The sequence below is a fragment of the Geotrypetes seraphini genome, chromosome 6 (genome assembly GCF_902459505.1).
Source record: "Geotrypetes seraphini chromosome 6, aGeoSer1.1, whole genome shotgun sequence".
NCBI lineage: Eukaryota > Metazoa > Chordata > Amphibia > Gymnophiona > Dermophiidae > Geotrypetes > Geotrypetes seraphini.
In genome coordinates this window covers 186894692-186910010 of record NC_047089.1, presented here as the reverse complement: position 1 = coordinate 186910010, position 15319 = coordinate 186894692, and the positions used below count along the sequence as shown (strand labels likewise).

The 15319-nt window shown below is 46.6% G+C and overlaps 1 protein-coding gene across 3 annotated transcripts in view; it reads right to left on the bottom strand.

The window, feature by feature from the left end:
- Positions 1-15319, bottom strand: part of LOC117362350 (poly(ADP-ribose) glycohydrolase-like) — a 96254-nt gene that overhangs the window by 35273 nt on the left and 45662 nt on the right. For all 3 annotated transcript variants that reach the window (XM_033948589.1, XM_033948591.1, XM_033948588.1), the window contains exons 8-10: positions 14625-14704; positions 1055-1118; positions 146-221 (exon numbers count right to left, since the gene is read on the bottom strand). In XM_033948589.1, coding sequence (XP_033804480.1) covers positions 146-221; positions 1055-1118; positions 14625-14704 — 220 coding nt within the window. The remainder of the gene's footprint in view (positions 1-145; positions 222-1054; positions 1119-14624; positions 14705-15319) is intronic.

Sequence of the window (15319 nt, the reverse complement as noted above, 5' to 3'; positions counted from 1 at the left end):
ACACAAGATCACATTCTGCAGCATGTATGAGGCAGAAGTCCACTAGGCTTCTACCACATCCTGTTGGTTTTATTTGAGCTGAGAGGCAAACATAAAGATAGTATTTGAGAACTTCCTGCTATGAGGAGACACAGCAGCAACATACCTGGAGCATCCCTGCACCATCTTTCTCAATGTTCCCTTCACTTGTTATATGCAGTTTGGGGAGCTTATGTCTAGACCTAAAATGGAGGGAGAGAGAATCAGAGGCAGGTGAAATCCAAGGGAACAAACATGCCAACAGTGGTATGAGTCTGAAATAACAGCTGAACAGGAATAGCTAGAAGCATTTTAATGGCATGGTCAGTTAAAGGTACTGCTTTACTGTGCTGATAGTGGCTCAGAAGAAATGTGCCTCTATCATCAAGGTGGCACTTGGCTTGGTCCTGGTACAAACAGAAGAGTGTCTCTGACTATGCAATCAGTGATCCCAGGATATCTCTCAAGTACTAACTGCCAAAACCTAGTCTGGCTTCTCAGATCTTCCCAAAGTAGAGCAGCAAATAGCTGCTCACCAGTCAAGTCACTGTCCTAAATTACTTTAACAGAAACTCAGTCAAGTCTCTCTAAGCGTTCAGATCTAAATTAATAACATCCTACAGGGATATAGCATATCTAGACGCCATTTTCTGGGATGAGTAAGGCCAGAGGAAAGTCAGACAATGTCACCTAATCATTCTAAAATGTGCTGCTATCCTCCCCTATTCAAATATCCCCTACTCCTACAAGTCCTCCTCTCCCACCTCATCAACAAATAGCACTTGGCAACCCAAATGCTCCCTTCTAACCACAGCAATGCTTTTTTATAATCAGGTCACTGGCACTGAGAGCAGAATTCAGGAGTCATCCAGTTCTGCCAGTGGTTCCCCTTTCTCCTAGTTTTCATCTTCCAAACAAGCACAAGGCTCTTTTACAAGGCAATAGGGGCATCTGAAAGGCTGAAAAAGTCAACTATCTCACAGAAATGAGAGGGCTTATGACAGGGTAGTCCAGCTGGTACAATCTCGGCACTCACTTTTTCCAATTCACCTCATCTTTGCGGACATGCCATCTTTCAAATGTCACCAAGCCAGTAGGCACTGAAAGAAAGTAGTGCATTAAATTAAACAAATAGACAATAAGTGGGGTTGTGTAAGGGGAAGCAATGATTTCATAAAGGGAAAGGGAATGGGACTTGATACACCACCTTTCCATGATTATAATCAAAGCAGTTTACATATTATATACAGGTACTTATTTTGTACATGGTTCAATGGAGTGTTAAGTGACTTGCCCAGAGTCGCAAGGAGCTGAAGCGAGAATCAAACCCAGTTCCCCAGGCTGCTGCACCAACTACTAGGCTACTCCTTTTCAACAGTGGACCTCAGATGTTGTGTCTGTCAGAAAGTTTAAAGTGCAGAGGGGCTAGAACAGGAGCCTAGAGATCAGCATTCAGGGTCTACTAACTTGATCATCAAGGGACACACTTTACTTTCATAGTACAACATACGCATTTTCAATTAACTTTGGTTTGACCCTACGATTGCCTTGTTATGTTCTTCTTTTTTCAATCGCACTGTATGTAATTTCATCTATCTGTTGTGAACCGCCTAGAACTCCCTGGGTATGGCGGTATACAAAATAAATTATTATTATTATTTTAACCACTGACCTTTTAAAAGGTGGAAACTTTAGCCAAATCCAAAAATAAATCCTAGTAGTCTCAAATTTCCATATAGATAATAATGTTGCCAAAAGTGAGCTCAAATCAGTATTCTGTAGAACACAGTTCAAATATGAAGTTATCCAAAATACCTAGGATGATAGCCTCACCTTTACCCAGGAGCCTGAGCACACGCAGAATAAAATCAAAATCTAGATGTGTCTCAAAAAATGGCTACCTGGGGTGCAGGTCCCAGATTTTGTACACTATGACCCAGAACTCTTAACCAAGCCTCTGGAGTAACAACCAAAATGATAGTTTGAATTTATCACAATTTCTTGAATCCTCTAAGGATATAATTGATAAATGAGCAACTTTATTAGTGGTCTTCAAAACAGAGATGGAAAAACAGGCTATTTTGAAATTATATTTCTTGAAAAAACAAGACCTGTTTTGTGGCCAACGTGTGATAATTTTTCCAGATGTCTCTAGACAAACTCAGTTTAAAAGGAAGCAATTCCTCCAGCTAAAACCTAAGGCGGTAGCAGCTGGAGCTACATTCTTTCTTAAATTTCCGTGCAAATGCTTAGTCTCGTATGGAAGCGATAAGTATACTTTTTTTTGGAACCAGTCCAGTTAGAAGACTTTATCAAAGGAAAACTTTTGCTGAAAGTATAATTTCTAACATTAATAACTTTATATATATTGGAGGATGGTGCATTATCTATACGGATTAGCCAATTACTGCCTGCTATGTTAAATGATAGATAGATTTTTACTTCTTACTTAATACTGCCGACCATTATAATGTGGACTATATCATGGATGATTTATTTCCTTTATATGTTAAGTTGTATCTTGTATACAGATTCTGATGGATATTCGTGAATATTTGTTATTATAATGAATAATCAAATAAAGAATTAAAAAAAAAAAAAAGATGCAATGTGGGTAATCTTGGATATGACTATCAACTTCACTAGACTGTCCTCTAGTTCTGCAAATCTTCCATCTCCTCTCCAATGTGAATAAGAATTAAAATATCCCTGCATGATGATTTGAAGAGCCCATATAGATTACATTCTAGGAAGTCCATCTGGGTTGTAGCAGTACTTTGGAGGATTTTAAAATAATCAATAGCATACAACAGTGGCCTCCACACTGCAGCCTTTTACATAAAAAAGGTTGAATATTAAAAAGATCTGAGGGCCATCAGAAAATTTCAAGCTTACACATACTACAGTGGTACCTCGGTTTACGAGTGCACCGGTTTGCGAGTGTTTTGCAAGATGAGCAAAACACTCAGCAAACTTTTGTCTGGAAAACCGAGCACTGCCCCGATAAACGAGTACTCAGCAATGGTGGCCCAGGGGTGAGTATCTGCCTGTGGGTGCTGCAGTGATTCCAAAGTGGTGCCTTCCTTCCCTCGGGGTCCCCGTGTGGCTGCCCTCCCGCTTCAGCCGATGCCTCTGCCATCCGTCAGCGCCTCCCGGCTCCCATCTAAGCCGGCCGCCATCCTGAATGAGCATGCGCGCAGCTTCACCTCTCTCCTCTCCTAAGTCAGCCGCTGCCCCGACAACACGCTCACCACATATAAGAGGAGAGAGGTGAGCTGCATGCTCATTCAGGATGGCGGCCGGCTTAGAGATGGGAGCCGGGAGGCGCTGACGGACGGCAGAGGCATCGGCCGAAGCGGGAGGGCAGCCGCACGGGGACCCCGAAGGAAGGAAGGCACCACTTTGGAATCGCTGCAGCACCCACAGGCAGGTTCTCACCCCTGGACCACCATTGCAAACTTTGGTTGTGGAACGAATCTTCTGAGTGTGCATTAAGGCCTATGGGGAACTTTGCTTTGATAAACGAACGTTTTGGATTACGAGCATGATCCTGGAACGGATTATGCTTGTAAACCAAGGTACCACTGTATTAATTTTGTAAACCATCTTGACCTGCTTGTTCTGACTGGGTATTAAACATTAACATTAATACTGATTTCTATAACTGAATCTATAACTCAATTTATTTTGGATTGTCAACCAGAGTGGATAAAAATCAATGTATCAAAAGAAATTGGATTTCTTTTCCATTTAAATAGTTTTTTTTAATAAAATGCTTTTTTGGGGGGGGAAATCCATCAAAGTTTTCTATTTAAGATACATTATAGTTCAAAATTGTTCATCATAAAATGTGAATTAGCTTTTAATTATGTAGGAAGAGGCTGTATATTATTCCAAGCCTGGATTCTGTAACCGGCGCCATTGTTGGCGTGTCAATCACACAATGGCATTGGGTACAGAATCGTGCCTCTGGTAAAGGCAGGTGACGGAAATGTAGACCAGGATTTTCCTGGCCTACATTTCTGGTGCCTACGATATGAATCACACCTCTGTAGGCACTTTAGGCCACCTAACACTACTTCCAGCATTAGCCACGCCCACAGTGGCATTAGGTGGCCTAAAGCACCTAAGGAGGTATGATTCTGGCGCCGATATTTTAGGCACAGGTAGGTGCCTTGAAATTCAGTTAAAAACGCAGTTTCAATGGCATTTTTTCCTGAGTTTGGCTGCCTACCGGTACCTAAAAAACTGGCACCAGTTAGAGAATCCAGGCTGCAATGTTTAAATTTTTGGGTAAGTCTTGATGGGTGGAATAATGTCCACTATGATCTTGTTGTATGTGCTTGTACAACAATAAAAGAAGAGAATGTTTTTCTTGCGGAAACAATTGATACCTCAGGAAATGCACATACAGCAGAATACTTACTGGAAGCAGCAACAAAAGCTATAATAAAATGTGAACAAAAATTCAAATGTCTAATATGCAGTTTAGTCACAGACAATGCTGCAAATTTATCCAAGATGAGAAGAAATTTAAAAGAGCATGAGGAGAATACCAAGTTAATAATATATGGTTACAGTGCTCATTTGCTGCACCTCTTAGCTAAACACTTCAGTGTTCCAGAAATAAAGATTATCATTGAAATTGCTAAATACTTCTGTAACAATCATTTTGCAGCAGGAGCTCTGAAAAGAATGGGTGGAACCAAGTCAATGCTCCCACAGGATGTTAGATGGAACTGTGTAGTGGATTGTTTTGAGCAATATATCAAGAACTGGCCTATTCTGATGACATCTGATTGTAAATATTAAAATTATACCAGCAAGAATGAGTCTGCAGAAAACCATGATTTAAATCAAGTCTTTCTGACTAGTGGTTTAAATAAATTTGATTTAAATCAAATCTACCCTTTCGTCAATGGTAGGAAATTCCATAAATGAGCCACCTGAGTAATACATTTACTACTACTACTACTACTACCTAGAGCAACGGAGTGTTAGGTGACTTGCCCAGAGTCACAAGGCACTGCAGTGGGAATTGAACCTAGATTGCTAGGATCAAAGTCTGCTACTCTAACCATTAGGCTACTCCTGTTTGCAGTTACTATATCAAGTGGGCAAGATTGATAAACACATTTACAGAATTTGAACAGCATTTCAGCCGTTTGGGGGGCCACGCATTGTCACAGACAGGGTAATGCAGGGAGGTCTAAAATGCCTGTATCCCCTGGAAAAACCTGTATTCCTTACCCAGATGATGCCAGGGCATCCCAAAGCCACATTGGTGGGGGGGGGGGGGATGAAATGGGCAAAAGTAAAGGTTCTCAAAGTAACAGGATAGGTTAGTTGCCAGACCAAACCTTGGGCTTCAGTTTCCCAGGGGAAAGAAAAAACAGCAACACCCTAGCTCACAGAGTTGAACAGCAGAGCCAGACCCTCAGCTGAGACCTATGAGAGAAAAGGGAAGCCTTTTTAGGCAGTACCCCATATACCCTTGAGATGGGGGAGGACTTAGGGGAGAGCCCCAGCCTTCCTGAGAATGCAGACATGGAGATGGGTGAAGCTCCTGAGGGTGACCTGCAGTCCTCACCAGGGGAATCCCTTCCCAAGGAGATTGCTATGGAGTGTGAGAACAGCATTCAGAATGGGGAAGGAGGACAAATTCCCATGGAAGTTTTCTTAGCCAGGTAAAAGGTAAAAACTGTGAAACTGCACTGTTATGTTTGAAGTTTTAAAGTAAAGTGTTTTGTTTTCCTGCACTGTGGAAGACAGGCTGTTGTGCCAAGGAGGAAGAGGGGTTAAAATTACTGAAACAATTCAGTACGGGCGGTAGGAATTCAAAACCTTGGGTTTTAATTCTATACCCTTTCTGCCCTAATCTGGGGGAGGGGGGGGAGCGGGTGCTGTTACAGCCTGCAACACTCTGGCTTGAGAGAAGGCTAAAGGAGGGAAAAGTGAAAAGGTAAAGAGCACAGAAACAGGAAGCTATGAAGTGCTTTTGATGTGAAACCCGATTTGTTTTTTTTGAACTGTAAAATGCTGAACTCCTTCCTAGGGGGGAGAAAACCTGGATGTTTGAACAGTGAAGCGCAGAGTGCGCAGGCAAAATGCTGTTCCAGGAAGGTGAAAGAAAACTATGCTAATCTTTCCCGTTTGTCAGGTGAAGAATGTTTGTTTTTTTTGTCACCGTCTTGTAGGATTTAAAAGTGGTATTTGGATTTTAATTCATACTGGTAAAGCACAGTTACTTACCGTAACAGGTGTTATCCAGGGACAGCAGGCAGATATTCTTAACGCATGGGTGACGTCACCGACGGAGCCCCGGTATGGACACTTTTAACTAGAAAGTTCTAGTTGGCCGCACCGCGCATGCGCGAGTGCCTTCCCGCCCGACGGAGGAGTGCGTGGTCCCCAGTTAAGATAAGCCAGCTAAGAAGCCAACCCGGGGAGGTGGGTGGGACGTAAGAATATCTGCCTGCTGTCCCTGGATAACACCTGTTACGGTAAGTAACTGTGCTTTATCCCAGGACAAGCAGGCAGCATATTCTTAACGCATGGGTGACCTCTAAGCTAACAGAGAGGGAGGAGGGATGGTTGGCCATTAGGAAAATAAATTATGTAACACAGATTGGCCGAAGTGTCCATCCCGTCTGGAGAAGGTATCCAGACAGTAGTGAACGTGTGAACTGAGGACCAAGTGGCAGCCTTGCAGATTTCCTCGATGGGCGTGGAACAGAGGAAAGCCACAGAAGCAGCCATAGCTCTGACCCTGTGAGCCGTGACAGCACCTTCCAGTGAGAGACCGGCCCGAGCATAACAGAACGCAATGCAGGCAGCAAGCCAGTTGGAAAGCGTCCGTTTAGAGACAGGACGACCTAGACGGTTAGGGTCAAAGGACAAAAAGAGCTGAGGGGACGAGCGGTGAGCCCTGGTACGGTCAAGGTAGTATGCAAGGGCACGTTTACAGTCCAGCGTGTGCAACGCCTGTTCCCCAGGATGAGAATGGGGCTTAGGGAAAAAGACAGGCAACACAATGGATTGGTTGAGGTGGAAGTCCGAGACCACCTTGGGAAGGAATTTAGGATGGGTACGCAGAACCACCTTGTCATGGTGAAAAACAGTGAAAGGTGGGTCGGCCACCAGTGCATGCAGCTCACTAACCCTCCTGGCAGAGGTGATGGCAATGAGGAAAAGCACCTTCCATGTCAGAAATTTGAGTGAAGTAGTGGCAAGAGGCTCAAACGGAGGTTTCATGAGGGCTGATAAAACCACATTCAGGTCCCAGACGACTGGAGGAGGCTTCAGAGGTGGTTTGACATTGAAGAGGCCTCTCATGAACCGGGAAACCAGGGGATGAGCCGTAAGCGGTTTTCCGAGGATAGGCTCATGAAACGCAGTGATGGCACTGAGGTGGACTCTGATTGAGGTGGACTTGAGGCCAGCATCGGAAAGAGAGAGCAAATAGTCCAGTACAGTTTCCACCGCCAATGAGGTGGGATCGTGGTGATGCAGTAGACACCAAGAGGAAAACCTGGTCCATTTCTGATGGTAACATTGGAGGGTGGCCGGTTTCCTGGAGGCATCCAAAATGCGACGGACAGGCTGGGACAGATTCTCTGGAGAGGTCAGCCCGAGAGAAACCAAGCTGTCAGGTGGAGCGAGGACAGATTGGGATGTAGTAGAGACTGATGCTGCTGCGTAAGTAGAGTAGGAAACACAGGAAGAGGAATGGGCTCCCTGGAGCTGAGCTGGAGCAGGAGGGAGAATCAGTGTTGGCGAGGCCACCGAGGAGCGATGAGAATCACGGTGGCTCTGTCCCTGCGGAGTTTGAATAACGTCCGCAACATCAGAGGCAGTGGAGGAAAGGCATAGAGGAACCGATCCGTCCAGTCGAGCAGGAATGCATCTGGGGCCAGACGATGAGGAGAGAAGAGTCTGGAACAGAACTGGGGCAGCTGATGGTTGTGAGGAGCTGCAAAGAGGTCCACCTGAGGAGTGCCCCAGCGAGCAAAGATGGAGCGGAGTGTGGGAGGATCCAGAGTCCACTCGTGAGGTTGAAGGATGTGGCTGAGATTGTCGGCCAGGGAGTTGTTCCCCTGGATATAGACAGCCTTGAGGAAGAGACTGTGGGCCGTGGCCCAGGTCCAGATGTGGATGGCCTCCTGACAGAGGGGGGAGATCCGGTGCCGCCTTGCTTGTTTATGTAGTACATGGCGACTTGGTTGTCTGTGCACAGGAGAAGAACCTGAGGGTAGAGAAGGTGCTGGAAGGCCTTGAGAGCATAGAACATGGCCCTGAGTTCCAGGAAGTTGATGTGATGCTGACGCTCCTGATGGGTCCAGAGTCCCTGGGTGCGAAGATCTCCCAGGTGAGCTCCCCATGCATAGGGGGAGGCATCTGTGGTTATGATCATGGAGTGAGAGGGTAGATGGAAGAGTAGACCCCTGGAAAGATTGGAGGAGTTCAACCACCATTGAAGAGATTGCTGAAGAGACGATGTCACAGAGATGGGATGAGAAAGAGGATCCGTGGTCTGTGACCATTGGTTGTCCAGAGTCCATTGGGGTATCCTGAGGTGGAGACGCGCCAGAGGAAGCACATGGACCGTCGAGGCCATGTGGCCCAGGAGGACCATCATTTGCTGAGCTGGAATGGAGCGACGAAGGAGCACCTGACGGCAGAGGTGGAGCAGAGTCCGATGGCGGTCTGAGGGGAGAAATGCTCTCATCAGAGTGGTGTCGAGGACGGCTCCAATAAACTGAAGTCGCTGTGTGGGAAGCAGATGCGACTTGGGGTAGTTGATCTCGAACCCCAGGAGGTGGAGGAAGGAGATGGTGTGCTGAGTGGCTTGAAGCACAAGAGGAGACGTAGGTGCTTTCACTAACCAATCGTCCAAGTAGGGGAACACCTGGAGGTTGTGGGACCTGAGAAAGGCCGCCACCACAATGAGGCACTTGGTGAACACCCTGGGCGATGATGCGAGGCCAAAGGGTAGCACTTTGTACTAATAGTGACGGTGCTGTACCTGAAATCGAAGGTAGCGACGTGAAGTCAGATGGATTGGAATGTGAGTGTAGGCCTCTTTGAAGTCTAGGGAACATAGCCAGTCGTGTTGAGAGAGAAGAGGGTAAAGCGTGGCAAGGGAGAGCATTCTGAACTTTTCCTTGACCAGACACTTGTTGAGGTCCCGGAGATCGAGGATGGGACGGAGGTCTCCTGTCTTCTTGGGAACCAGGAAGTAGCGGGAGTAGAATCCCTGACCCCTTTGGTCTGGGGGTACCTCTTCGATGGCATTGAGAAGAAGGAGGGATTGGACCTCCCTCAGGAGGAGAAGGGATTGGGAGGAGTGAGAAACAGACTCTATGGGAGGATTGTCTGGTGGAAGAGTCTGGAAGTTTAGAGAGTAGCCGTGGCGAATGATGTTGAGGACCAACAGGTCTGATGTGATGACCTCCCAACGGCTGAGGAAGAGTTGAAGGCGTCCTCCGATCGGCTGAGGAAGAGGCAGTGATGGTGGGAGACTGGCTATGCCCTGGAGAAAAGAGTCAAAAGGGCTGAGATGGTTTTGACGGAGGGGGAGGCTTGGCAGATTGGTGGGATTGTGAGCGAGCCTGAGTTTGATGCTGTTGACGAGGTTGGCGAGGCTTTGTTGAGGCGGGTTGAGAGGTCTGGCCGAGAACCTGCGTTGGTAGGAAGACTGCTGTCTGTAGGGGCGAGCAGGTGGAGTCTTCTTCTTAGGTTTTATCAGAGTATCCCACCTGGTCTCGTGTGCCGAGAGTTTCTGGGTGGTTGAGTCCAGGGACTCCCTGAAGAGTTCATCACCAAGACAAGGTGCGTTAGCCAGGCGGTCTTGGTGATTAATGTCGAGGTCAGAAACTCTCAGCCAGGCCAGGCGCCTCATGGCAACAGCCATTGCAGATGCTCGAGAGGTCAATTCAAATGAGTCATAAATGGAGCGCACCATGAATTTGCGAAGTTGGAGTAAACTGGAAATTTGTTGTTGAAAAACAGGAACTTTACGGTCAGGAATGTATTTTTGGAAGGAGGAGAGTTGTTGCACCAAATGCTTCATGTAGAAGGAGAAGTGGAAGGTGTAATTATTAGCCCTGTTGGCAAGCATGGAATTTTGATAAAGGCGCTTGCCAAATTTATCCATCGTTTTGCCCTCTCTGCCAGGAGGGGTGGAGGCATAAACACTGGAGCCCTGGGTTTTCTTTAAGGTGGACTCCACTAGAAGAGATTCATGGGGTAGTTGAGGTTTGTCGAACCCCGGGATAGGAATGACCCTGTACAAACTATCCAGTTTTCTAGGGGCTCCCGGTACCGTGAGAGGGTTTTCCCAATTTTTGTAAAAAGTTTCCCTTAAGATGTCGTGGACGGGTAACTTCAAAAATTCTTTTGGGGGTTGTTCGAAGTCTAAGGCGTCGAGGAAAGCCTGGGACTTCTTAGAGTCGGATTCCAATGGGAGAGAAAGAGCCGCCGACATTTCCCGTAGAAATTTGGTGAATGAGGACTGTTCAGGTTTGGAACCGGTATCGACCATCGAGGGTTCCTCGTCTGTTGATGAAGCCTCATCATCGGTACTGGGTGGGGATTCTTCCCATAAGTCCAGGTCCCTGACGTCGGTGTGTGCAGGACAGGACGGTGGTGTGGATGGCTCAGTGTGGCGCGTCTTAGAGAGAGATTTGCCAGAGTGCATCGAGGCGGTACCGGGGGAGGAAGATCGGTGCCGGTCCCGGTCTCGGGGGGACCGGTGTCGGTCTTGATGTCGGGGAGGGTCGGCATCAGAGCTTGGTTGCACGGGAGGATTGAGTGGTTCAGCCGCGAGCACCGGCATGGACGTGTTCAATGGTACCGATGGGGTCGACACCGGTGGTATGGTGCGAGGCTCGGGCCGGTCCGGTACCGGAAGGAGTGGGGCCAACATTGCTGGCAACAGGCGTTGGAGTTACTACTGTAGTTGCTCCTACAATTGGCTTTGGAGTATGGCCGCAATGCGGTCGTCCAGAGGAGGCACCGGTACCGCTTTTTTCTTTTTCGGTACCATAGGTGCCGCTCCATGCCCCGGCGATGAGGAGGCCGATGACGAGGCACTCACCGAAATCGGGGCAGAGCGTTTGCGGGGTCGGCGTGATGCCGGGAGGACCGGCGTCGCCGCTGTGGCAGGAAGGCGCTCCAGGGAAGTGGAAGGCTTCTTAGCTGGCTTACCTGGTGCTAGCGACCCTGAGGAAGGATCAGGCGTCGTCGAAGTAGTCGGTGCCGACTTTTGCGGTGCCGTCGACGGCACAGCCGATTCCATGGCAGATCCGGTGCCGAAAAGTATATTCTGTTGGATCTGTATATTTTTTAATCTACGTTTTTTCAGAGTAGCACAGCGGGTGCAGGTGTCAGCCCGATGCTCTGGACCCAGGCACTGTAGGCACCAATTGTGCGGGTCAGTGAGAGAGATCGGGCGTGCACACCGCTGGCACTTCTTAAAGCCCGGCTGAGGGGGCATGAAGGGAAATACGGCCTCCGCAAAATCAAAACCCGAGGCCTGTATGGTGGCAACAGGCCCCGCCGGGGCCGGTCTGAAAAATAAAGAAAAAGGAAAAAGCAAAGTTTTTTTTTTTTGTAAACGGAAAAGGAACCCGAAGGGAAAAAGAACAAAAAAGAAGAAAATTTCGCGAGCGGGAAGGCAAAAATAGATTTTTCAACAGCCGTTGAAACACATGCGTCTTCTTCACTCCGCGGAAACGAAGAAACTGGGGACCACGCACTCCTCCGTCGGGCGGGAAGGCACTCGCGCATGCGCGGCCAACTAGAACTTTCTAGTTAAAAGTGTCCGTACCGGGGCTCCGTCAGTGACGTCACCCATGCGTTAAGAATATGCTGCCTGCTTGTCCTGGGATAACCTACTCTTATGCTCTGGTCATATTTTGAATATTTGGGGGGTTTTGCCGCACAAGAAATAAAGGAACTGTTTGAACCTTAGCCAAGGACCATTCTGACAATTATTTTTGGTTTTTCTGGATGAATTGAACTGGGGGAAGTTCATTGGGAGAATAATCCATACCCGTCCAGCTGTCCCAAATTATATGTAGGTGGCCCAACATATAATGTGGAATAATCTGTTCCAAATAAGCACCTCAGAATGGATCCTATTAAATAGTAGTCAGGCTTTAACCAGTTATGAAAAACCGGTGCATATTCAATCATATATGACTAACAGGAAAGAACTGCTCACTGAGTAGCTACACAGACTGAGACTGTGGACCAGTGTCACAAACCACAGATCACCTGCTCTTTTAAGGGAGGCATTTATTTATTTATTTATTTTTAGTATTTATATCCCAGTGGGTTCACACTCTAATGTACCTTGTCATCCTATAGCATCATCTTGCTTAGGCCCTTCTATCCTCGGGGGTTATTGAATCCTCTCAGGACCTCAGACACCTCTCTAACCTCAGGGACTAACAAAATCCATCTCAGAATCTAATGATCCATCCAGGATCTCAGACACCACCTTAGCTCCAGGGCAGGGGTCAGCAACCTTTTTAAAGCAAAGAGCCATTTTATCCTAAATGTTTGACCCAAGATTTACAAAGAGCCTCCTACAACACATTTCCTTCCCCCCAACCCCACTCACAAATATTATGCTTTCTTGCTTCAAAGAGTCCGCGGCAATTCCTACAGCTGCCTGCTGTTAACCCGGAAGCCTCCCTGTTGTGTCCTACCCGGGCAGAAACAAGTTCTGATAGAGAGCAGGACACGGCAGAGGAGAAGCTTCTGGGTTAGCAACAGGCTGCTGTAGGAATCGCTGTCAATAACCCATTTGCAAGTGAAATGTGGGAGATACAGTGACTGTGGGAGCTCAATAAAGGAGGTAAAATAACTGGCAGGGGAGATGAATGAGTTGAATGCATCTATCGCTCTGAGAAAGCCACAACCAGGTGGTCAAAGAGCCAAAAATGACTCATGAGCCACAGGTTGCCGACCCCTGCTCTAGGGATTAAATCATCCATTTTAGGTTTCAGAGTCTCTGATAACTCCTTCTCCATATGGAATTATATGCCATCTCAGAGTCTCGGGCACCTCTGTAGCCTCTGGGATTAGATGTGTGAATCTGGCACTCTAGCTATGGGGCTCTGGCAGACAGGACCCAGTTATAAAAAACAAGCTAGTAAATAGATTAAAAGAAAAATACATTGCTGTTTTTGGAAGTTAGTACCACAGCAGTGTCTACATTTATTAAATGGAAATATTAAATTAGCATGGAAGCGTTTTTAAATTCATTTGAATGTTTACTGAAATATGACCCAGTTTGCATTCATGTCAGTGAAGCAATAGCTTACTGGAGATAGAAGCTTATTGCTAATGTCCACTACCCCTTCTCCAAAGTGCACTGATTAATCCATATCTATTATCAGATAATGGAAATGCTTGGAAGGTCCCATCATCCCCCAAACCCAAACAATCGTCATGTGAGAAATCTCCTTATTGTAGCACATCTGCACAAGTTTACTATAACCTAATCTCCAAATAAATAAATATAAATTACAGATGTGGGAAGTTATCAAGCTGTGTTAGGGCTAAGTCAAATAATTTGCCCCCTAAAAGAACTTAAAGGGTCCTAATTCAGTTCTAACACAGCGATACTTAGATCACTGAAGATTACATGATCTTGAGATGCAAAACATGGAGATGATTGTTAAGCACTTCATTACTATGTAAAAATCATAATGCAGGGAGGGATGTGCACACAGCAAGTCACATTATGGTCTCAAAATCATGGTAAAATAACCCAGCAAAAAGCTAAGGTTATTTTACCATGTCTGGAATATTGGGCCTTAAAAGCTACGGTCCAATGCTCCCGAACCATGGTACTCTTGTAAACCCCCATCATTTTGTCACACACACCCCTGATGAAAGCTACCCTCTTCAAAGACACTCCCTTCCCAATCAACACTTGCCCCTTCAGCAAGGGTTTCACAGCCCTTAAAGACCTGTTAGTTCAGTGAATGATGGGCAGGAGTGATCCCACTTTGCTCCTGTTCATTTGAAAATAGTGCCCTAGTGGGTAGTGTTGTGCGTGGGATCTCTTAGGGAAAATAGATGGTAGTAGATGCTGCGGATGGGCAGAATGGATGGGCCATTTGGCCTTTATCTGTCATCATATTTCTATGTTATTGCATCTAGGAGTCATAGTTCCATATAAAAAACTACTGCTAGGGTGCTATTTTGTAAGTATCCCAGAGTGAATAGGAGCGAAGAGAGATTGCTCCTGCCAAGCACCCACAGGACCACCAGATAAATGGCCATGAGGCCTTTGCTGAAGGGGGAAGATCTTCAGAGGGAGATCTTGATCAGGTTGGTCCTTTGGGGAACATCTACAGAAGCACCATAGCCGTGAAATTCCGTGAAAAATCAAAATGACTACATCTTGATAACTCCCCCCCCCCAATACCTACCCACACAAAACTCAGAAGGCTAAAACTTGAAAACAATGGCTGGATTGTAGGAGAGGAGTAAATAGTTAAGCACAGCAGAATGGGAGCGAATAGGAGGAGCAAAGCTGCTGCAGAGGCTGGGCAGGGTTGGGCAACTATAGATTTCTAGATACATACTATTTTCAGTCACTTGGGAGAAGTAAGAGAAGATGGTCCGTAGTTTTTCTTTCTTCTTTGGATTCCACTCCTCAAATAGCCTGCAAGAGGACAGCAAGGTGAAGAAGCAGAGGACAAGGGGACAGCATATAAATCAGAGCTACAGAGGTACCCTATGTGGCTCCTGCCCTGCCCACTTCACCACTGCCAACAAGAGGGGTCAGTGGGCCAAGACAATTTTTGTCCCCTCCACATTTGTGCCCTGTGTGGCTGCACCATTTGCACAGCCCTTGGTATGGTGCCAAAATCAGATATCCCTCCTCGACCAGCAACCCAAGTAAAGGGGGATCTTGGGTTACATTTTCAAAGGTTAAGTGGCCTGTTACATGAGTGAAAACAAGAGTGGTAAATACTAAGAACATAAGCAATGCCTCTGCTGGGTCAGACCTGAGGTCCATCTTGCCCAGCAGTCCGCTCACGCGGCGGCCCAACAGGTCCAGGACCTGAGCAGTAATCCTCTATTTATACCCTTCTATTCCCTTTTCCAGCAGGAAAATGTCCAATCCTCTCTTAAATCCCAGTACTGTATTCTGCCCTATAACGTCCTCTGGAAGTGCATTCCAAATGTCCACCACATGTTGGGTAAAGAAGAACTTCCTAGCATTTGTATTGAATCTGTCCCCTTTCAACTTTTCCGAATGGCCTCTTGTTCTTTT